Source organism: Temnothorax nylanderi, unplaced genomic scaffold, assembly GCF_030848795.1.
Source record: "Temnothorax nylanderi isolate EJ_2023f unplaced genomic scaffold, tnyl_v1.0 TNYL_tig0038_pilon, whole genome shotgun sequence".
NCBI lineage: Eukaryota > Metazoa > Arthropoda > Insecta > Hymenoptera > Formicidae > Temnothorax > Temnothorax nylanderi.
Genome location: NW_027249100.1, coordinates 560,970 through 583,679, shown reverse-complemented (window position 1 = coordinate 583,679; position 22,710 = coordinate 560,970). Strand labels below are relative to the sequence as shown.

Below are 22,710 nucleotides of genomic sequence, written 5' to 3'. Positions count from 1 at the left end.
TCTGTCAACTCTAACAGCATACTTCCTGAATATTCATATGCGTATGCGAACGAACATTCTCGTTGGAAGAGTGAAATTATTCTAAGCATGATCGCATTATGCCGCAGAAATTGGTGAATTCGATGTTCGAGGAACAGAAAACTGTTAGGTAATTTTCGAGGTTATCCATCCGATTACAATTTTGACTCACCATTACTTATAATATTTATATAATCTTCTTGCAACATAAGATTATGAGCAAGTAATTACATGTATAATAAATTTGCAAATTTAATCTATTGCAATCAATAGTCCTTATGGAAAACGTTTGTCTTTTATAAAAAGTTTATAAGCATTTTATTGTATCAAGTATAATATAAAAAATTGTCCTTTTTAATAAATAAAATTGAACTTAGGCAGACGATTCATCTGCGTGGAAGAGAAAGTTCTCCGCATTATGTATTTTTACACTCGGACGATGAAAGTAGCACAGATGAGGATAATATCTCTTTACGGGCTATCAAACGACCTACATCGTTGCGTAAAATTCAGGTGATCAACGTGCAAATAAAACCTGAGGATACTCTGCAAGCATTGGCTCTTCGATACAGATGTACAGTGAGTAGAAAAATGCGACACACATGTGGCATAAAGATATGCATTCATATCTTTATGCTTGCTTTTATTCATAATTTGCATCGCACAATTTTAGATATCTGAATTGAAACGAATTAATAAAATCGACAAAGAGAATGAAATATATGCTAAGCCTTATATTAAGGTTCCCGTGCAACCATTCTCTATTTTAACTGAGGCGTCGCCTGAAAGTCAAAGCAATAATGCCACCACCACGTCTGAGCAATGTCAAGAGGAAGTACCGGCAAGAGTGGAAGAGCAGTTGATAGACCTGGGCGGTACGTCGACGAGCACAGAATCCTCGAACACAGAGATTAATACCATCATATTAAATTCAGTATGCGAACCTTTATCGTCCTACAACAGTGCCAATATCCCTGAGATTCCACACAGCGAGTATGATGCGTTACTTGGCGATACCGAAAATACACAGATAGCTGAAACCTGTGAGACAGACATGTTTAAATGTTCCGGCGATAATTGGGGGTTGTCCTGGACGCAACTGCTTATGTTCTCATTACTATTAAGTTTTGCAGGACCTATCATATATATACTTTATATAGCGGAAAATTCAATTAAAACGAATATAACTGTAAGTAATTGATATTTCGTGTGAAGATACATATATATTAGAATAGAAAGTCATAGGATAAGAATATATATTTTGCATATAGATATACATTAATTTCTAAGTTAAATAAGAAACTGAATTTACACAATTTTCTAATTATACATCTCATAGATGTATAATTATCTTCTTATTCATGTTATATGTATTACATAAATCTGAAAAAAAAACGTTTTACTAGTAACTGGAGCTACAAATTTGTAGTTATATTTATCTTTATATCAAGATTATATTTTCTTATCCTATTTTTATATCGTAATAATAATAGTTCGAAATCTCAGAACTGTTTGTATTGAGTGAGATCTTTTTATTAAAGCTATAATTATTATTAAATTGATAATAAATTCTAATATAATATTTTTGAAGTAAAATACATTAGAATAATATTATATATTTTTCATCTAGAAAAGTTATTATTGTTATGCTATACCAAATGTAATTGTGATAAATTTTTAACAAAACTGATTTAATAAAAATACGACTGGATACTATTAATGTGTGTGGAAAACAGTATAAAATATTCAAAACAATAGAAATTATTCAAAAATATAGGATATATCTAAATAAACGTTAGTGCCTTTAGAGAACTTGAACTCTTGTTGATATAAATACTACAAAATAAATTTGTCACATATATACTTTTATGATTGAAAATATAAAAAATTTTTAATATTACAGATTAATTGAGTAATACATATTAAACCTCATCGGACGTTTATTTCAAAATTCAAATCCGATGTTAGGGTCAATTTGACTTTGAATAAACTTATACAGCCTTTTCAAACGCTAGCACTAACTATCCATTACTTCGAAAATATCCATTTTTAACAAATAGAGCCAGGAGCCAAAGATAAAGTTAATCGGATTACAGGGGAAAAAAGTTACACTCAAATAAATTTCAAAAAAAGACTCAAATTGACACTAACGTCCGATCAGGGTTAATATAGTTATGTACTATATAATTACATGGAATATATTTGTCATGTATCAAACTATAAGATTAAATCTCTATCATTTCTATATTAACACAAATGTGACATGTTAATCTTCTATCTAAAAATTAAACATTTTTACAATTTACGACAATAATTACTAAACTATATGTAAATTATTTTTATATATTAAATACTTGTTGAAAATTGCTGAAATATATATTTTAAAAATTGAGCAATATGTTATTTAATAATTTTTAATTTTGTCGTTTGCGACATATGTATAGTAATTAGAAAAATTAATTCTTTTGATTATTGGGTTTTTTTATAATTCAAATTTATGTGGTACAATATTGATCAAGCATGCAAATTACTTTTTAGAAAATATCTAATCAACATAATATATATCGAGAGAATGATATATGAAAAATATATATAAAACATACAAAGATACATTTTGAACTGCATTATGCCTAGAAATATGGAATTACGTATTATTAAAACAATTAAATCACACATGATTCCAATATTTTTATAGAAATTTTATTTTTGTTATTTAGCCAGATTTCGAATATGAGAATCACAATACAGGGTCGTATAAATACGTTTGGTTGTAAAGTTTTGCAATCTTTTCCTTACCTCATTCTTGAAATCTGCCAAAATGTATTCTGTAATAATTAAAACAACAATACATAAGACATGTTTATAAATTTTACATTAAAAATTTGAATGCAAAAATATTCAGTGTGAGAAAATATACATTCTTCAGTACATCTTCAGAAGACCGTCGTAATTTTTATCATCATTTGAGTTCAATTTTAATGTAATTATATTAGCAAAATAATAGTGATAAAAAGTACACGTAAACGAATGTTACAAACCATTGCTGGAAAGCTAGATGTTTAGAACTTCTTGAAGCTTTTCTTTGATCCTGTTCCTTTCGAAACCTTCAATACATTAAATCTTACTGTCTTGCTCAGAGGTCTGCATTCTCCAATGGTGACTACATCACCAATTTCAACATCCCTGGAATACAATATAAAGTTCATAATAATTAATGATAACTAATTGCTAACTCTCTTCTTAATACTATTATTTTGTAAATCAGATATATAATGAATCATCAAAACATTTGTCAGTAGACCATCGTGATATAAATTATCATCATACAAATAAAAATTAAATTTTAATAATTTTAGAATAAATAAAATTCTTTCATTGCTTGTGTACCTGAAACAAGGACTAAGATGGACACTCATATTCCGATGACGCTTCTCAAAACGGTTGTACTTTCTAATATAATGCAAATAATCCCTGCGTATAACTATAGTACGTTGCATCTTCATCTTTTGTACGACGCCAGTAAGGATACGTCCTCTAATCGATACATTGCCAGTGAATGGACACTTCTTATCGATGTAAGTTCCTTCGAGAGCCTACGAAGATTAAACCAGCAAAATATATAAGACATCTCATATACCTCTTACTAATAAAAAAAATTAAATGTAAAAAATGTTCAGTATGTGAGAATATAGAATGTTCTTCAATCGAAAAATATATCGTCAGAAGACCGTCGTTGTTATCATCATTTAATATCTTAGTCGTATTCAAAGTAACGGTAATCATATCAAGAACAAGACATAAAATTACATGAACACATCTTTAGCAATGCATCTTAATTAACTCTACCTCTAACTCCATATGTCTTATTTATTAAATTACCTATTGTAATAAAATAAATATATCTTGTCTAATAAATTATATCCTATTTATACATGTTTCATAACCTTAATCTCGATACGCATCTCGCCGACTTATCAATACTTATCTTATGCACGAATGTAAATTAACTTAATAATATACGAATTTATTCGCTCATCAGAGGAATTAGAGGGTACTAGAACTTACTTCACGAGGCGTCTTGAAACCGAGCCCGACGTTGCGGCTGTATCTCATGGGCTTCCTGCGCTTCGGGCCCAGACCTTTCTTCCGGTTAAGAAAGATCGTGGGTTGCTTCTGAAACGCGCGCTCGCTCTGCAACAAACGAAATCGTATTACGCATCTCTTTATTACAGATATACTCCTCCGTGTTCGGATCTCGGCACACGCGGGCGACCTAACCACGTGTTACGCCAACGAACTCTAACCACTCGAACCACTCTAACCATCTCGATTTACGTTCTTATTTTTCGCGTGCGATTACCCGTGACGCTACTCATCGCGAGAGAATAGCACATTTCATAGAATAATGCCGTAATGCGTGAGGAAATATACTTATTTACGATCGCGGCGTCGAGCACATACCTGATCAGCCATTTTGGTCGTCTGAAAGATCGACGCAAACCGGAAGAGCGGACAGCGCGCTTCAGCAGCATGGTTGCAGAGTGCCAACACAAGAAATATGTACCCAGTCAACCCAGTGCTACCTACTACTTCTTTTATGAGATAGATAATTGGGCTGGTTCTTTTTAGCTGAACTTCTTGCACGATTTATCTTTTCTCTTTATCTCCCCAACATGAAAAGATTGAAAAGAAAAAGAGAAAAGATAAACCGTGCAAGAAATTCAGCTGCGTTCGAAAACTTTACTCGGGTGCACAGCGCGTTGTTCTATCTTTGTTACTTACTAAAAATTGAATAAGGACAGAACGATGCTGGTGTGCGTTCTATCTTTTTTTTTTTTGGCAATGAATAACAAAGACAAAACGACACTTGTGTCGACTTGTGTGTCGCTTGCCGGAAAGCTCCTTCAAAAAGAACAGGCTTAATAATTAGGCCTGTTCGTTTTAGCTGAACTTCTTGTACAATTCATCTTTTCTCTTTTTCTTTCCAACGTGAAAAGAAAAGCTGTTACATTACTCCAAAAAAATGTCTTATAAAAGATAACTTTCAGATGTCTTTTGGTAAAGTCTCAAAAACGTCTGGAATTGAATAAAGAACGTGGAATTCAATGTTTCTCTATGTTTATTAATCAAAACCGTGTCCAATCTTATGCTTCCATGCTATAGAGAACTGGCCATGCACACTGCAATCATGACATAAAGATTGCAATCTGCATCTTTATATCAACCCGGAAAAAATTTTTCATATATAAGTATAATTACAAAACATATACATAATGTACATAAAACATGTAATCTTGTCTTATATCTTTGTTTGTACAAAAATAAAATTAGAATTGAAATTGTGATTAAATTATACAATAGTCTCTCTCTATATAATTATATGTATATACAATTATTACATTTATACATATATATGATTATTATATATAAATAGGTTGCTTTTTCATTTCCTCAAATTTTACTTTTTTGTAAAAAAATGCAGAAATTATCCTCTTTTAATCATTTTTTAATTTTTTTCTTGTATATACAAAGTATATAAGATATAGATTATATAAGAGAAAGAAATCACATATGTAAACATATTTTATATATATAATTATATATAAAAAATGTTTCCCGACAATTAAGAGTCGCGCTAATCAACACTTTTACTCACAATTTCAGAGCAAAAGCGTTTTCGTTCATATATGCCTAATAATATGAATTTTCGTCATATATGGCCAGTATTCATATACAGTCAGATCTTATATATAAGATCGTCTTTCAAATTCATCTTTAGATATTCCGTATATAGTCAATGAAATGAGTTGTACAACATCTAAAGATAAACTTAAGACGATCTTAAATATCTGATTATGAATACTGGCCTATATGTCTCACAGTAATAAGCTTTCGTGAATAATAACAAATGTAATGATCATTATTACATGTCAATATCGCGATTCCGGTATTTATAGTAATCGTTACATAAAGTGAGATGCCTAATACGTACATTGAAATATGCAATCATATTCGAGTTACGACGTTAAGTTATTGGCAAATAAAAATAAGAGCAGCATTGTTGGAGATGTTGAGAAAATAATCGCATAGACAATTTACGTATAAAAAATACATATACATTAAAATACACACATTAAAAACTATTAGACTATAATTATACATCGAATCAGCTCAAACCGTAAATCAGATAAAATTAATATCCTTGAAAATGACAACGGTATCGTTTTCGCATATTATCTTCTTCTGTAAGTTACTTTCTCTTCGCATCTTAAATAAACTTGCAACGGTGTCATCGAATTATCAATCGTGGTGCAAATTTGGTTTCTGCATTTGTTGCATTTAATTCTCCCGATGTTCGTCGCGCGATCTCTGAAAACATCCAAAGCAGACGAACAATGTGCGAGCTGATTCGATCAATCAATCGTGTCTCTTTCGGCTTCAGTATAAGAATTCGTAACTTTTTGCATAGCTCTTCGGCAATTGCACGAATAACTTACATTTCAACGCAGCATGCCATTTTTTGTTTGCAAAAGGGACACGTAAAAATTGGGGCGTATATTTCAACATGACTTTCTCTTTCCGTGCTGTACCTATTCCCCATCTAAAATCTCCTTCAACTTCAATGATCTAAAATCTAAAACATACATACGCTTCGTGATTATACATTACTTTTAGAGTGACTGAATAAATAGTTTTCTTGTTTTTGTTCTGCAATAATATAATTATAACGAAATTTGTTTACTATATACACATATCTTTAAAAAATCGATCGTAATTTTTGCCATGCTGTGGTTTTAAAATTTATACGAGCGCGCTTTGTGTAAAGCTTAGCAAAGTTACGAAATATGTTCAATAATAATAGAAAATTGAGGAAAGTATCGGTACATCAGTAAAATCTATTTTTATTGGAGGTCATGCTGCTGCAACTTTCTCACTTTAACAAATGTTTTATACTCGCTCGATTGACATAGACTTTCAAGATACGTATAAAGAAATATGATATGCTAGATTATAACAAGCATTTCTGAACATATAGCTATTTAACTACATGTAGTATGTGTTGAAAACTTCGTTATTAGATATTTTTTATATGAAGATACGTACTGATTGAATTATCCAAGCACTCTGTCAAAAATTGAGTGATCGTTGCCTTGAGCTTGTGTTCTACCAAGGACTATAATAGCGACTGATGCTATTTATGTTAATATAACGATGTTTATATTAGATTCACCTTCACTTCTTACAAAAGGTGAGTGAGTTAAAATTTCTCGAGATAATATACAATGTGATGAGATATGCGTGTCTCATATAAGATTATGTTGAAATTTATTTTTCGAATCCATACTACACTCAATTAACCAATTCCTTCATTAATTATTACTTGTTTAATGTTATTGAAGATAAGTAACAGCTAAAAGTAACAGAGTAACAAAAAAGCAACAGAAATGTATATATATTATTTGACAGCATCATTCGATTTGCTGTTATCGAAATGTATCGTATAAGTCACTAAGTAAATAAGTACGAGCAGAAATTCTCGCGATTGTTGCTGTTTAAAAACGAAATTCGCGTATGTTGAAAATTCTTGACGAATGTCTCTCGTGAAATTTTATACGTATTTGTAATATATTAAATATATCGTGTATAATTGTTACGATATAATTGCCAATCGATAATCAATACTAAAACATCAGGATTTTTCCATCGATAAATTATTAAAAACCTAACTATTTATCTCTCAGAAAAATTGCCTTTATAAAGATTCATTATTTCTAAAGAATTATATCACATCGAGATTTTCAAAATTTTAGCGTTTGTAAATTGTGGATTGCAAAAATTGTTTTCTCGTAGAGCTGAAAGTAAAACGCCCCTATCTGCATTTGTTACATCCGCTCGACGAATCCACCTCTGCGAACAATCGCGTCTGCAGGAAGTGTTAGAAGGCTGTAGTAACGAAATAACTTGGCTGACTGAAGGATTTTTTTTTTTGGACTTGGTCCTTTTAGGTTAGGAGCGTAAGCGCCTTCAACCCTGCCTTTGGGTTATATAGCGCATCTCAACAGCTCATCTTCTTAATAATGTATAATGTCACCCGCCTCTCGTCAGCGGGCCAAAGTGTAGGTATATGTATATGCGTATGTGTAATTGTATGTGTAATGTGTATGTCCGCGGTGTCTTGAACTCGGGCTGACTGAAGGACAATACATTGCGGTTACCCTGTCCTGCGGTTATCCACGCAGGGGCGCAGACAATGAGACAATTTCAGCTTTTACGATCTCTCGACGTGACAAGTGCGAAAATATTGCTGTCTATATGCCGCACGCGAGTTTTTGCCCGCATTATCCGTATATAAAACGTACGTAGACGTCGCGGGGTCGCCGCATAACCACGCACAAAAGGAGATTGCTATAACGTAACGCTTTACATTTGCGGTTGTCGCGAATATTCTATCTCTTGATTTTCACGCGGTTAACATAGAACTCGACGAAAAACATGAAATATAATAATTCTGCATTTATTACTCAGAACTGCGCGTCCTCGATTTCTTATTTCCGAGTCATGGAAATAAGCTATGCACGGACTTTGTGCCAAGGGACATGCTACGCGAAACAAATGCATATATCTTTAGAGTGAAAGCATTTACTCCATTTCGTCCGCATAATCCAATAAATCCATGAAATTTAATTTAATTGTTGGGCAGAAGAATTTATCGGCTGAGAGTTTATTATCGGCTCCCTGTTAGATTTTCACTACTCAAGTACCAATGTGCACCGTACAGATGGCGCCACGTAACCCGCAAAATGCTCGTATTTCTGCATCCAGTGCATCGTCGCTACCGGCTTAACGCGCCAATGTGAAGTTCGAACGGTGGGTAAAGATCGTCCTTTTCGCGGCTCTTTCATTCGTAAGTCTCTGTCCGTTCGAATCTTCGCGAATAACATCGATTGAAACATTGTTAATCATCGTAGCTTGCGTAAAAGACGCGTGAAAGGCATCTGATCAACGTCGCGAGCACTAATCGCGACTGCTCCAAATTCTAATATCTCGGCGACGCGCGCGCTCGACGGTCGCCATGACAGTCTCGGCACGTCGGTTCGGACGGAGTGGAAGGTGCGACTGCTCCGCGTTTAATCGCGAATTTTGCCCCATAAAAGCGCACAACTGACGCGAATTTTGTTCGGGAGTGTCGTTTGAAGTGACGAGCTATCGCCGGGGCGTATCGGTTGTCTCGGGTTCTCGCGACCGGTGCCGTTTCGACCGTCGACGATTGAAGCTGCACCGCGGTTTGAAACCGTCGCACAGTACCAGTGAGTGCAGATTCCAATGCCTACGGTACGCGAAAATGGTCCTTACGCACTTTCGAGAGGCTCGACTCGAAAGAGGCACAATTCACGTACTTTTCCTTCGACGTAGCGTATTCGAGATTTACATCGTATATATTGGGTGTGCAGATTGCGCCTAATGAAAAATCTGCTATTTGATATAGTTTATTGTATTGATATAGTACGAACAGACGTAATGCGACAGTTCCTTCAAGAGAACTTCGTGCGATCGTAGCATTGCTGCATACATTATATATCATACATATACGTGGAATGCGAACGAGTGATGGTTCCTAGAAATAAACTCCGTGCTATAGTAATTTCATTAATTCATCATGCAAATTCATTACTTGCATGATGAATATGCAAGTGCGTAAGATAATTGAAATGAGCAGTATTTATATATAATAATATACGTAATAATTGGTAGTATTTTTAAATATAATTTATGGTAGTAATAATTATGGTAGTGATCGCGATTATTTTTTACATTAGCCGCGATAACTGCTTGTAGTTGTTTTATAGATTAGAAAGTGTAATCATCGTAGTGAGTGTTCTGATTGTTAAATTCATAAAATTATGTGCATGATTTAATTGAAATATGTGTAATATTCATGTATGTAGTAATTGACAGTGATCGCGATTATTTTTTACATTAGCCGCGATAACTGCTTGTAGTTGTTTTATAGATTAGAAAGTGTAATCATCGTAGTGAGTGTTCTGATTGTTAAATTCATAAAATTATGTGCATGATTTAATTAAAATATGTGTAATATTCATGTATGTAGTAATTTGACAGTGATCGCGATTATTTTTTACATTAGCCGCAATCACTGCTTGTAGTCGTTCTGTTAGAAGAGTAGTTAATGTTATGATTATTACGTTAATAAGATTATGTGCTTGACTTTATTCAAATATGTAGTGCTTATGGCATAATATTTATATATAATTGGCGATCGCGATTATTTTTTGCATTAGACGCGATCATTGCTCGTAGATTAAATGTATTAAATCGCTGTAAATAATGCTGTGATCGTTACAAAAGGAAGCCTTATCATATCTGAGTCACGACTTTATATTAATGAAAATAAATATTGCATAAAAATAAATAGTATCAGTAATAATATCGGTGCCTGGAAAAATAATAGGCGAATGTTGTAATCCGACGAATTTTGAATCTTTAAGGATCCCAAAGACAACTTTTTTTAGAGATTTGTACAATGCCCTAGACGCACGTCTAATGAAAAGTCCATTATTTGGTGCAGATTATAATAACCGACTGCAGTTATGTAATCGAAGCAAAAGCTCTGTGCAACAAGATGCATTCTATCTCACGTTTTGTATTTCGCATACCGCGGTGTAGCTAATTCACGTGACTTCGCGATTTTTATGTGGATTAACTTTCGAAATTCGTTCAGTAATATGTGTAATTAAGTGTGCGGAATTAAGTGTGCGTGTGTGCTCACTTCTGGTATATTCATTTTTTCCTTGGATTTAATGCGGAGGATGTCAAACTTGGAACTTGCAGCGGATGGAGCAGTCCTGCAATATCCTGATTGGTAAGTTGTGCATTAATGATTCATTATTTAAATGGAAGCGTGTGCTAGTGATGGCTGATGGCACAACTGAACATTGATCGCTTACCGTAGAGATTCGTTATTTAAATATATATCTACATAGATAATTGTGATATTGCAATTATCTATCAAAAATTGTACTATAATATTTATTAAAAACATTTTTATATTTTATAATATAAAATTTAATCAGGATAGCGAGAAGGAAATAATTTAAAACGCAATTAACGCATAATTAACCAAGTTTGAAAGAATAAAAAAAATTATTTGTCGTATTATAGGTACATATTTTCGGTCTACTTTCTGATCTCTAAGAAATATCGTTTTCTAATTTTTTTTTAATTATCCTGAAGTAAATCTATTCTTGCAATAGAAATTCAATTTAAACATATAGGCGAGAAAAATATCAAGACTTGAGTAATTAAACCAAGAAATACTTGAATGTCGGGATTAAATCAACGCGAGATTCTTAAGAACAATTGTCGCACAGTTATTAACTGCGCAAGCGAGTCAATGGTGCCCCAGGCGAATTTTTTTTACGAGAGATCGCGGAATGTACTCCTAATAGGATCTATATAAAGTCCGACGATATTCGGTTATAAACCACGTCCGTATGTACACGCTTTAATTGTTACTAACAACGTCCTTCTTCAGATATAATCCGCGTCCGTTAAGATTCTTTGCCGCTTGAACGGCCTTTCCCACGGAGAACTCGCATTGCTTTGTCGCTGTGTTTCTGTTTCAAATGAGATCTTTCATTACTTGCACGATAACCAATAGTGCGTATAGCAGACAATATTTGGTATTCAAATCAAGACAATATCTTAGAGAGATCGAAAATTTTGTTTGCAAAATGCAATATTTATATAAAAAATTTGCAAAAAAACGCTTTACATTGTTTGCTTCGCAGCAATTATATATTGTTAATAACAATTAAATTACTATAAGATTGAAATATGTTTAATTAGCATTATAAAAAAAGCTTTTAAATTTATGAATTTATAAATAATTCAATTTTGTAGAAACTTTTTCAAATTTTGAATATGTAAAATACTCTTTAATTAAAATTAACACGTTTTTCTCATCAGATACTTTTTGTATAAACTATAATTTTTTATTCGATCGGAGATACATATTCGCAGGTGATTAAGTCGTTTAGTTCTCTTTGACGCGCGAAAAGAGCATTCTAATGTTACGCGAAGCCGTACCTGTTATTGCTAATTAATCTAACATTCAAGCCTTGACGTTGACGATCTCGCGCGTATGTTTAATATACAAACACTTTCGATTAGGAGCTAATTCCACCTTTATAAGGCGCGCACGTGGTTAAGTAACAGCGAGAAGTTATTAACATTCTTACGATTTTTCAGCAGCCCCTTTCGAAGGCGCGCCCGTTCTATTTCATTGATAGCAATGATTCATGTCCGCGATAGCTAATATCGTGCACGGTAATTAGAGATCCGCGAGGTCGTAACGCGAATCCGTCATTGCCGTCACTTCCCAATAGACGCTCTTACGGAGCGCAGGAAGGAACATCTCGCTCTCGAGAGACCGCCTGTAATTACCTGTGATTGAACTTTCATTGCTCATTGAGTACCGCGCCGAAGTTACCCGTCTCTCGTGCGCGCGAGATATTGTGTTTATTTTACTTACTTGGCGGTCTCGTATTTTTCAGCGCGCGCGATCGCGCAATAGGCGCGAGACGCGAGTGTTTTGTGCAGCCGCGAGAATAATACCTGCTCAAACTAGAAAGTCTCGTCCCTTTTCCTTTCGCGAGCGCGACGCAATAAAGGACAGGGGCCACGTTTACATTGCCCGAGGCTGTATATAAGACGCGAGAAAAATCCGTCGGGCCGGTCGCCGAGGGAAGCGGGTTTTTACGAGGCACTTAAGCGTACTTAATTAAATAAATCTGTATATCCCGCGCGCACAGCCGACTTTATTTCATCGTTCGCGCGACGAACAGTCGCGCGAAAGGTGCCGCGCGCGTATTATCGAGGGACTTCGGTATAAAATTGAAAACCTGAACTGAAATAAACGCCTCTACCTTTAATATGATCGGTATTTCATTCGATTCTAATATCTACGTCAGCACGGAGAGCCACGGCGGATTTGTTTGTGCCATTCGCCGCCGTCGCCGCGCGCCGTCTTGACAATCCGCGCGTTCCATCAATCTCTGCAATAATTAGTGACTCGCGTAACTGTAAGAACCATTAGCTTCATAGTTATACCACATAACACATTTTTTGTTCTCATTTTTAAAAGGCAACCGTTGACACGCAATCGTAGAAATGAGGCGAGCATACTCATGCCGAAGTCAAGGATGATCGATCGCATTTTGATATTAATTTTGTGTATACTCTGTCTTGGTTTGAACAATTATTCAAACTATCAAATTATAAATTTAATATTTTCTGATTCATTAATTGAAATTTTGAATTTAGCCGTAAGATGATTTAGCTAAAAGCCTTTATTGCTCTGTTTTGACTTTAAGCAAGATCTGTATAATAGATAATATAGGTATAATTATAACGAATGGTTTCTAAGGAAGATACGCTTCTGCAACGTCGACGTAACCACCTCCGGTCGTGATCAAGTAGCAAGAAATAATTATTATCGACACGTACGTGCTCCCATTTCGTTTCCGAGGCTACCAGAGAACGGCCGGGTGGTTGCGGGGAAAAATGTGCGTCCGCAGACTCATCGTACGCTCCGTTACACGATCGCTCATCTTTTTCGTGTCCGCCTGTGTAACCGGTCTTACGTCACGGAGGAGGCGGTACGTCTTCCGCAGAAATTACGAGCGGCCATTCGAGCTACGTGAAAACGTGACACACGGGCTACATCGTTCTTCCGTCTTGTTCGAGATGCTCTCTTTCCGCGAGATTCCGCTTCTTCTCTTTCTCGATCCGCGCGCGTCCGCATCACGCAGGAAATTTGATTTTCGACGTTGTCCACTCGATGACGGGGAGTACGTTCCTTCCGTGAATCGATGACTCGACTGTATTACGCGCCTTCAAAGAATATTAAACGCGGGAGAGAGAACGGGAGCGCCGAGATGCGCTCACTTCCGGAACGTGATTTCTACCGAAGCCTGTAATTAGTGGTAACAGGCGCGCCAGGAATAGTAACAGCACCAATATATAATATATGTCTACTTTGACGGGAGGAAAACAAGGAATAGGATCGATGGAACGACTGATAAACTGATGTAACTTTTCCCAAATGACACTGGCGAAAGCGCGACATCACCGACAAATTCCATTTTTTCTAAATTCTGCAGTGTTAAATTATAGTTAAAGCTAATAGACGTTATTGAAACTCTGATTATAGTATTAATTTAGATGCATTCGCGATTTAATAAACAACAGTGCGGAAATATTTGACAAATACATAGATATTACTGTTCGCGTCACGGACTTTGTTCGAGCCGTGCATCAAAAACTTCGCTCAAATAAATATCCGAAATTTATGTCGGTCAGCGCATGCCTGGTCGTTGTGTGTCATCGCGGTTCGAATTGTATTGACAGGAATTCAGTGGCGTGACAAATCGTTGGCGATGCGAAATTAAGTCGTGCGCGCAAACGGTCATTTATCATTTATCCGCACACCTTTCCTTCTCCTTTTTCCGAAAATCATCGGCGAATCGACGGAATAATATCGTTTAGGTCTAGGTATTCGTTCACGGCTCGGATGCGCGCGTACCTTGACCTCGGGGTAAACTCCGTATATCTTGCGGTTAAAATTATGCGGGACTGGATATACCGGCTGCCGCTATGGACGAGCAGCGAGAGTGTCAGCGGTAACGAGTATATGGCAGTGTCGATGCCTGCTAGGACGCTACTAAGCTAAGCATTACGTACCGGCTTACACGCGTATCTACGCTAATATATAATATTATTGGCGAGAGCTATGACTCTCTCTAACAGCGTGCTCAAAGCGTGAGACTTTGAGACGAGGCAATTTTAGTCCTAAATTAATAATAAACGCATTTTTCGTTTTGATATTTGTATTATTGAGGGGATTTCTAAACATATTTTTAAAATTTCTTTTTTTAATCAAACAACTTAGGAAAAGGAGGGTACGGAGGGTTCGATACTATTTTAGCTGACGATTTAAAAAGATAGGAGCAGTTTTTTTTTATGAAAATAGCGAGATACAAGGAAAATTTCTTAATTTCATGGCGTAGTTATAAATAAATGTTTAGAAAATTAAATATCGCTAATTAGAAATTATACACGGTGACACCCTTGTTGCGCGCGCTGTTCAGATTTTTCGTGATGATTTCACGATAAACTGTATATTTTATACGGTGAGACAGGAAGTTTCATTGTCGACGCAACGCAAGCGAAAGAGAGCAAGAAACATGGTTTCCTTTGGGTACCAGACATTGCACGTGAGCGACAGAACGCTGTTAATATATCCCGAAGAGCGAGATACATGACAAACAGGTTTCTCCGTAGCGTTGTATAGCGTTAAGAAGCCATTGAAGCGAGCGGTGCCAAGTTCCTATGGCAGGTGATAACACGGCTTGAGAAGATTCTATCGAGGATACTGCCGGATTACGCGGAACCATTTAAAATTATAACGTTACGTCTTAAAGATACTTGGCGCGGTACACGCGTATAGATAATCACAAATTGTGAAAATTGTATTTCGTAATATTTATATCATAAATAAGTGAAACGGAATCAAAAACAGCTGACTTGATTAATGAAACATTTCGTTTTTTTAAATTTCATAAATGAAAGTTTCTTTTTCACTGATTATAAAACTTTGGCTATCCATCATAGCTAAATTTTCGCCTTTGTTTCGTAATTATTGAGCTTTTTATTAATGTATCTAGACTTTGACGCACGTTGTATAAAACATTTGACTTTGAATCACACATTTGTAAATCGTGCACGTTCACGTATCAAGCGGGTATATACGCGACTTCGTCGGTCGTAAGTATACCAAGACATCGGATGGGCAATGCCATTAACACCAGAACGGTTCTAACCGCGGCCTTAGCCAATCGGACTGCGAACTCGGGCCAGTCCAGCGCACCCTCGCACGTAACGCGGCGAGGGCAGTCACTTTCTATGCAGACAGCAGCGGCAGTAACAGCAGCCGCGAGAGTGCGTGGCGGACAAACGCCTTTCCCGGCCTGGCCCTTGAGGTCAAAACTATTTTTCACCGTGCTTTCAGATAAATTATGCATGAATCGTGACCGCGCGCGGGCGCAAGTATAATGCCGTTAAATACGAGCCACATGCGTGACTCGCGAGCAGGGTAAAGCACAGGCTTGGAATCGGCTCTCCAGTGGTCCACCAAGTGTCCTTGTCCAATTTCTCACACATCGTCCTTTCATTCTTCCCGTGGCTCTTTCTCCCCCTTTCTTCTCGTAAAGCTGCCGCGAAAGACGTCGTCTATACAAACGTTTTCTCCCCGGCTTCCGTCACCTCACACTCTCGCGACGACTCTCCACGGTCCTTTCACATCTCTGAATAGCTCCGCCGCGGGACTAATTTAAGGAGTAGTCAAGTGTTAAGAGCCTTGTGTACCGACGTTAGTATTTGACTGATAACTCGTCCCGTTCACGACGTACATCGAGCGCAAAACCGCTCGAATGGCTTCTTCAAATCTAACCAGGCCTATTATAAATAATAGCGTACTGTCATTAATCGCAGTACTGTAGAAGTCTCTGTAGAAGAATTTATACCAACCATAACGTTTAAATAATAAAAAAAAATACACGCGGATATGAACCTGAACGAACTTGGAATCGTTTGCCTTCTCAATGCCGCAGAAGTTCGATTTCTGTCTGAATGTGGGTGTAAAAAACGGATCGCAGGCACTTTGCCTTCGGGACGACCACGAACGGTTCTATACTTTGTATCGCGTTTCGTAGTAACGTACCGTTGGATGTTTACACGCAGGCACGAAAATTGTGGGGAAAATTATGGTGCTGGGTGGGATTATCGTTGTCGAGGCCGGGTCATGTCATGGAAGAGAGTCGAGTTCTACGCCCCCGTAACGATCGAAATTCATTTCCATAATTATCTCACGACCGCGCGGATCACCGCTGTAGAAAACTCTCGGTCCGATTCCTCGCAAGACATATCGCTTCGCGTGAAACGATCATCGTGCTTCTGATTTCTACATCTGCCGTCAACACTCTCATCGGTTTCGTCACCGACTGATATATCTTAATCCTTCTATCATCGAGAAAAAATGTGAAATTAAAACAAGTCTGTTTTCACTATATTTTAATTTAAAGTAATATATCTCTGGCTCCTTATTAATTAACATACGTTAATTGACAAATATTTAAATTGAAATTAATTAATGTCATTTGATATTCAGAAATGCTTTAACACTCCTTAGTTGTTGCGAAGTTATCTGAGAATATTTTTAAACATTTGTAAAATTTTTAAGCAATATCCGACGAGATCATCATCGAAAGACGTGAAATTGTAAGGGAGGTGCAAGGTGAATTACTTAGTATACATCACATTTTTACCCGTCATGCGCATTCAACCCTTATTGTAGCGGTTTTACGGACATTAGCGTAGACCCCTATGTTCCTGCGCATTCTATTATATCCTGGAATATCGTACTTAACGTCGGAACAGCCCATAATGTTGTATAATTCCGTAATGCGCGCAATATAATGTGCTTGCGAGTTTATCATTATCAAATTCATAAATCTGCGTAGTGGTTACCAATTTCTTGCGTGAAACAACGCGAATCCTACTAAACACGAGTTATTTGAAACAGTCTTATATATAAAATTCGATAAAATAAGCAACGTGTAACTGCATTTTTTAAAACTTATTTTCTGTATATATGTCGTATTACACTTTACGTAAGAAATTTTTGTAGAAACTATACTTCTTTTAATTTTTAAGTAAAATGTAATACGGTATATATTTTATATTGTTAAATATAAACGATTGTGCTATGATATTTCTTCTTTGTATCTTGCTATTTTGACAGAAAACTACCATTATCTTTCTTAACCATTAATTAAAATATTAAATTGATTAAAAAAATAAGATGTAAAAGCACATTCGTAAATTTTGTGATAATACAAATATCAAAACGAGAAAGTTTAACGTAGCGTTTGATTGTATCAATGTATATAACGTTAAAAAGTTAAATAGAAAACTAAGATCCTTGTTGAAATCTTTGCTAAATCGAAAATAAAAAATCAATTTTGTATCGATCTAATAATAAGAACTATGAAATTTGTAGTTTTCCGGCCTTGTAAGGAAGAGTCTTACACGAAAAGTTCTATCTCCGCGGTATCGGCACGCTCGCGTAAAGCACGGGCAAGTTCTTCATTATCGTCTGCAGCCCAAATTGCGTAGGCGTATCCGTATACCTTCGTACACACACGTTACCTTGACGTACTACGGCCGTACACACGCACGTATACGCACAACGGCCCGCGTCCCGTGCTACGTTTATACGTACGTTATACACACCTTTGCTATACGGAATATATATACACACCGTATATATCTGTATACTTGAATAGTAGGGATCGAGCTGGGCCGAACATCAACGAAAGCAACCGAGCGCTACGGAGCCGGTTATGTCGCGCGGCAGCGAGTTAGTATCGCGTCAGTTCTGAAGTGAAGCTGGTCAGTGATCTGTGTCAGAGCAGGGCCACTCTCCGCGTCCGTCACTCTCCCTATCTCTCTCTCTCTTTCTCTCTTTCTCTCCTTTCTCTCCCCCTGTTTTACGTGGCCTACGCCTCTTTCTGTTCTCTTCACTTCGCTTTCCGTCGCCTCGATACCGTCGTCGACTCCGTTCCGTTTCGCGCGCGAGCCTTCCGAAATCGATGTATCCCGGTCTCCCGGTCTCACCCCGGGTACTCGCGAGATACACATACACGGTAGTACACAGTGCCACAGTGTGGAGTTGTTACCAGTGGGGAAAGAGCAAAAATTAGTTCACAAACGGACGTGCCACGCACAACGTCGTCCACCACTGTCAACAATCACCGACACTGATCACCGGATAGTTTAGTTTTGGCAAGTAAGTACGTAGAGTTTTACATTCAATGATCTTCCGATCATCGTGTGATCATCGTCTATTTAGTCTATTATGATCGCGATGCCAGTCTTAACGTTGATTGATTTGTAATAAAAAACAAACGTACGAGCAGAGCTTTGAAATCGTACAAGTGTCGTTATAACGTTAGTGTACTTTTTTTTGGAAATTATTAAATTCATTGGATACGCACGAGAATAGCTACAATACAAAGTTCTGTATTTTAAATCTAATAACTGATTTATAAAAATTAATTAGATTTAAAATACAGAACTTTGTATTGTAAACTCTGCTGTGCATACAATTTGTATTTTCATAAATTGATTAACATATCTCATTTTTACGTACGATCTTTTTGTTTGACAATACCTACTACTTACAATAATGCTTACCGAAATTAAAGTTTCGTTCTGAACTATAATTTCAATTTGCATAACGTGTTTATTATGGCAAGGTCTTCTTCTTTGATGAATAACGTACTCTAAGATAAAACGACTTCAATGTACAAACACATACAATCGCATTCTGATATATGTATAAAGAAGTCCGATATCTCTCTATCTAAATCTAAAGCGATCTGTTTAAAAAATTACAAGCTTTTGATTTCTTCATCAAGACGTAGTTTATGCTCTAATTGTAAGATAAAAATTTATATTGTCACACTTGTAAAATGACACGCAAATGCTTTTATCTCGTTGTTTATTTTTTAAAATAATTTCTAACATATATCCCGCACGGCTTAAAAATATTTTTATAGGCAATATAATCATAACGGTGTACTTTCTACATTTGCATATTAATACCTACATTCGAAATGATATTTCCTAAATGGTAGATTGTTCTCTTGTCTATTTGCTTTGCTCTACAATTCTACATTTAATAGACATTGAGCCTTATGCGGGTATAGAAGATTTTTTTGTACTCTCTCGACGCGCGGGCAATGTACTCCGAATATATACGCGAACTGAAGGCGCGAACCTGCCGCGCGTGAATCGCCACGCTGCAGCTAAAATCGAATGTGTGTCACGTTCACCGTGCGGCGGTGGTGATTAGTAATCGGAGCACGAGCACCAATTACACTTGAAGAAGTCAATGTTACCGGGGAAGGTTTTCGTGTGGGCTTACGCAATCGCGCGCGATTCAGCCCGTTATAACATTGTTCCGGGTTTATCCGGCTATGGAGAAAGTGCAGGCCAGCCAGACATTGTCCTCCCTGCTCACTGTGTGTGCCATAGAGGTCGGATCCAAGGTAAACGAATACTCGCCGGCGCGGCGGAGCGAATACATTCTCACAAAAATTACATTTTTCTAGAAAGCAATATTTTCTCACTCGTGAAAAGCATTTGACGTAAATAGTGCATCACCCTCTCGTATAATGTAAAACGTAACGTATAATTTTTAACGTATAATCGACGATGCGTGTATCTTCCTTATTAACAGCTTAGGAGTTCTCGTTTCAATGTGGCCGCTTTGAAATAAAATGAATAATAGACGAGAATTAAATGTACCATAACCATGTGCTTTCCATTTCGTATCAAGATCGACTCTCACCTCCAGTTTTTTAATCCTATTTACAGTCTCATAAATAAATTATACGCGTACCGGAAATATCGATCAAACGTACGACTCTATGTTACCGCTAATTATGAGATAAATAAAGGCGCGATTTTTTTCTTCCTTGCCGGATATATGGAGAACACGGAATAGAGCGGTCATTAGCGTGAAGCGAAAAAATCTCCGACGGTTTTATCTCCCTCGTTAATTAATCCGTCGCCGGTCAAAGCATCGCTCTCGTCTCGACGCGATAAATATAAAACAATTACGCGCTATCGACGTCGCCATCGCGACGGTAACGTTCATTAATTCGGAGTTATTCTCGCGCGAATCAACTCGATTTATCGGGACGACTCGGCGCGTCGAATCTTCCCTCCATTTTTTTTTCGCTTCCCATTTTTCTCTCCCCGGCGGGTGACTACGCTCCTCGGCGTGCAATATCGCTGCGCGCCATAAAGTGTCGGAGTCTGTAAGGCGGCCGTGATTGCCTGACACGTCGCAATTGAATGTCATAACGCGATAGGCACGCTGCACAATACCGCGCGCGGCCGTACGACGGCATTAAGCATTATATGCGTAATTTACGAAGGTTATTTACTATACAATTAGATAGCCCGCGCCAAGTATTACGCGCGCGAATACGGTGCGTACGTATGGTGTTGCGAACGCGTGTGCACACACGCGTACGCGCCACGATGCACCGCGGACGTGCATGGTAATGGTCCAAGGGTCTCATCAGTGGCACACAGAGCGAGAGAGAGAGAGAGAGAGAGAGAGATAAAGAGAGAGAATTCTCACTTTTTCCTCCGGCGTATCTAGGATAATATACGATATATACGGTATAACGAGGTATGTAATGGGTAATAGTGCGTAATGATATAATGCGCACATTCCTCGACGTACGTCTGCTATAACAAACATTGTTAGGGAGAATGCGTCGCTCGCGCGCGGGCGCGTTATGAGCTGTGCGCATCTCGGCGCGTGGTCCTTGGTAGAATACGCGCTTTACCATTTGCGAACGAGAGCATACTAACGAGGCCGCGTGTTAGAAATGAAATTACGTGAGCGCATTAATTACGATTGTTGACCAGTCACGAGGCGTTTGCTTTTCTCACGGTCGTACGAATGTGACGATTCTTCGATCCTCGCGCTGATCCCCGAACGTTCCGTTATCGTACGGTATTTTTTTACGTGTTCTTTCTGCTGTCATTTTATGTATCCGGCGAGAGTGATCAAACGTTTCTTTCCTCGGACCGACATCGTCTTCTTTCTAAGGTAGGACAGATCCGGAAGTGTTATTTCGCATCTTGGCAACCGATAGAAATCATTGAAAAATAAACTTGCCGAGTTCAGTTGTGTGGAAAATTACATTTGAGAAACAGATTTTATTTTACATTGCAGTGCAAATTTTAAAGAAACAAACTAAATAATAGTCTATAAGTTTTATAAACTATGAATCTTTTTTTTGTTTATACATATATAATTCTCAAAAATAATTCTTTTTTCAGTTGTAACACTTTTTTTATATGTGTGGACTACATTTTTTAACATTGATTGAATCATTATTTATTATGATATTGGGCGTGTAATAACATTGATACAAATATGTAATTCATATGTTTACTGAAATTTTAAAATTAGACAATCCGATTTACTCCGATTTAATAAAATTAATGACTTTGTATTCCTATGTATCTGTGTATTGTTTCGAAGCACATAGTTTTCTAATTAACTTTGGAGAAAAATTAAACTTGCCGGACGATAAGAATAATCTGTAGTTTAAAAATAAATGTTAATCATTCAGTATTATCACTTCGGCTGTAGATAATGATGAAAACCTAAGGACTCTGCGACTTCAATGTTTGCTTGATATTTGCACTATGTGCATGTACGGTGTAGGTCCGTTGCCGCTTTACCGCGGATTCCAATGCATCTGCCGGTGTACTTGTCGAATGATAAAAGCGATAACGAGAGCACGCGTTAGGACCGAATTACGCGGGCATCTACGCTATCCTGCGCAGAGAGTCGACGATATCGTGAACACTGTTGGTATATTACACGATAAGATAAAGAACCGTATAAGGGAGCTACCATAGGCCGAGTAATTAGACCCCTTTTCTGCTCGCTCTCACCCTCGACTAAACGAGCGTATCGTAATAGCGTATAATTGTCGAGTGCTAGCTATAACCGCGATT

At 37.0% G+C, this 22,710-nt stretch overlaps 3 protein-coding genes and 1 long non-coding RNA gene across 6 annotated transcripts in view; 2 read left to right on the top strand and 2 right to left on the bottom strand.

The window, feature by feature from the left end:
* Nucleotides 1-7: 7 nt before the first annotated feature.
* On the top strand, nucleotides 8-2,410 carry LOC139771315 (lysM and putative peptidoglycan-binding domain-containing protein 3). 2 transcript variants are annotated; one of them, XM_071704009.1, is made up of 3 exons: nucleotides 8-148; nucleotides 396-597; nucleotides 761-2,410. In XM_071704009.1, the coding sequence occupies exons 1-3, from the start codon at nucleotides 99-101 to the stop codon at nucleotides 1,217-1,219; spliced, it is 711 nt and encodes a 236-aa protein (XP_071560110.1). In that variant the 5' UTR covers nucleotides 8-98; the 3' UTR covers nucleotides 1,220-2,410. The 2 variants fall into 2 exon arrangements, with proteins under 2 accessions (XP_071560110.1, XP_071560109.1); XM_071704008.1 differs by having other exon boundaries at nucleotides 692-2,410.
* A 292-nt stretch (nucleotides 2,411-2,702) lies between these two features.
* Nucleotides 2,703-4,531, bottom strand: Rps11 (ribosomal protein S11). Its single transcript, XM_071704010.1, has 5 exons — nucleotides 4,480-4,531; nucleotides 4,084-4,209; nucleotides 3,406-3,611; nucleotides 3,057-3,201; nucleotides 2,703-2,843 (listed from the first exon to the last, which is right to left on the bottom strand). Exons 1-4 carry the CDS (start codon nucleotides 4,489-4,491, stop codon nucleotides 3,078-3,080), a joined length of 468 nt encoding a protein of 155 aa, XP_071560111.1. The 5' UTR covers nucleotides 4,492-4,531; the 3' UTR covers nucleotides 2,703-2,843; nucleotides 3,057-3,077.
* Nucleotides 4,532-5,119: 588 nt separating this feature from the next.
* LOC139771333 (uncharacterized) lies at nucleotides 5,120-7,355 on the bottom strand. Its single transcript, XR_011717899.1, has 3 exons — nucleotides 7,123-7,355; nucleotides 6,516-6,652; nucleotides 5,120-6,387 (listed from the first exon to the last, which is right to left on the bottom strand). It is a non-coding gene; the product is annotated as an uncharacterized lncRNA (long non-coding RNA).
* An 11,185-nt stretch (nucleotides 7,356-18,540) lies between these two features.
* The window catches only part of Sano (CABIT domain-containing protein serrano), a 127,168-nt gene continuing 122,998 nt past the window's right edge, over nucleotides 18,541-22,710 (top strand). For both annotated transcript variants that reach the window (XM_071703970.1, XM_071703968.1), the window contains exon 1: nucleotides 18,541-18,946. The gene's annotated coding sequence lies outside the window, so the exon portion shown is untranslated. The remainder of the gene's footprint in view (nucleotides 18,947-22,710) is intronic.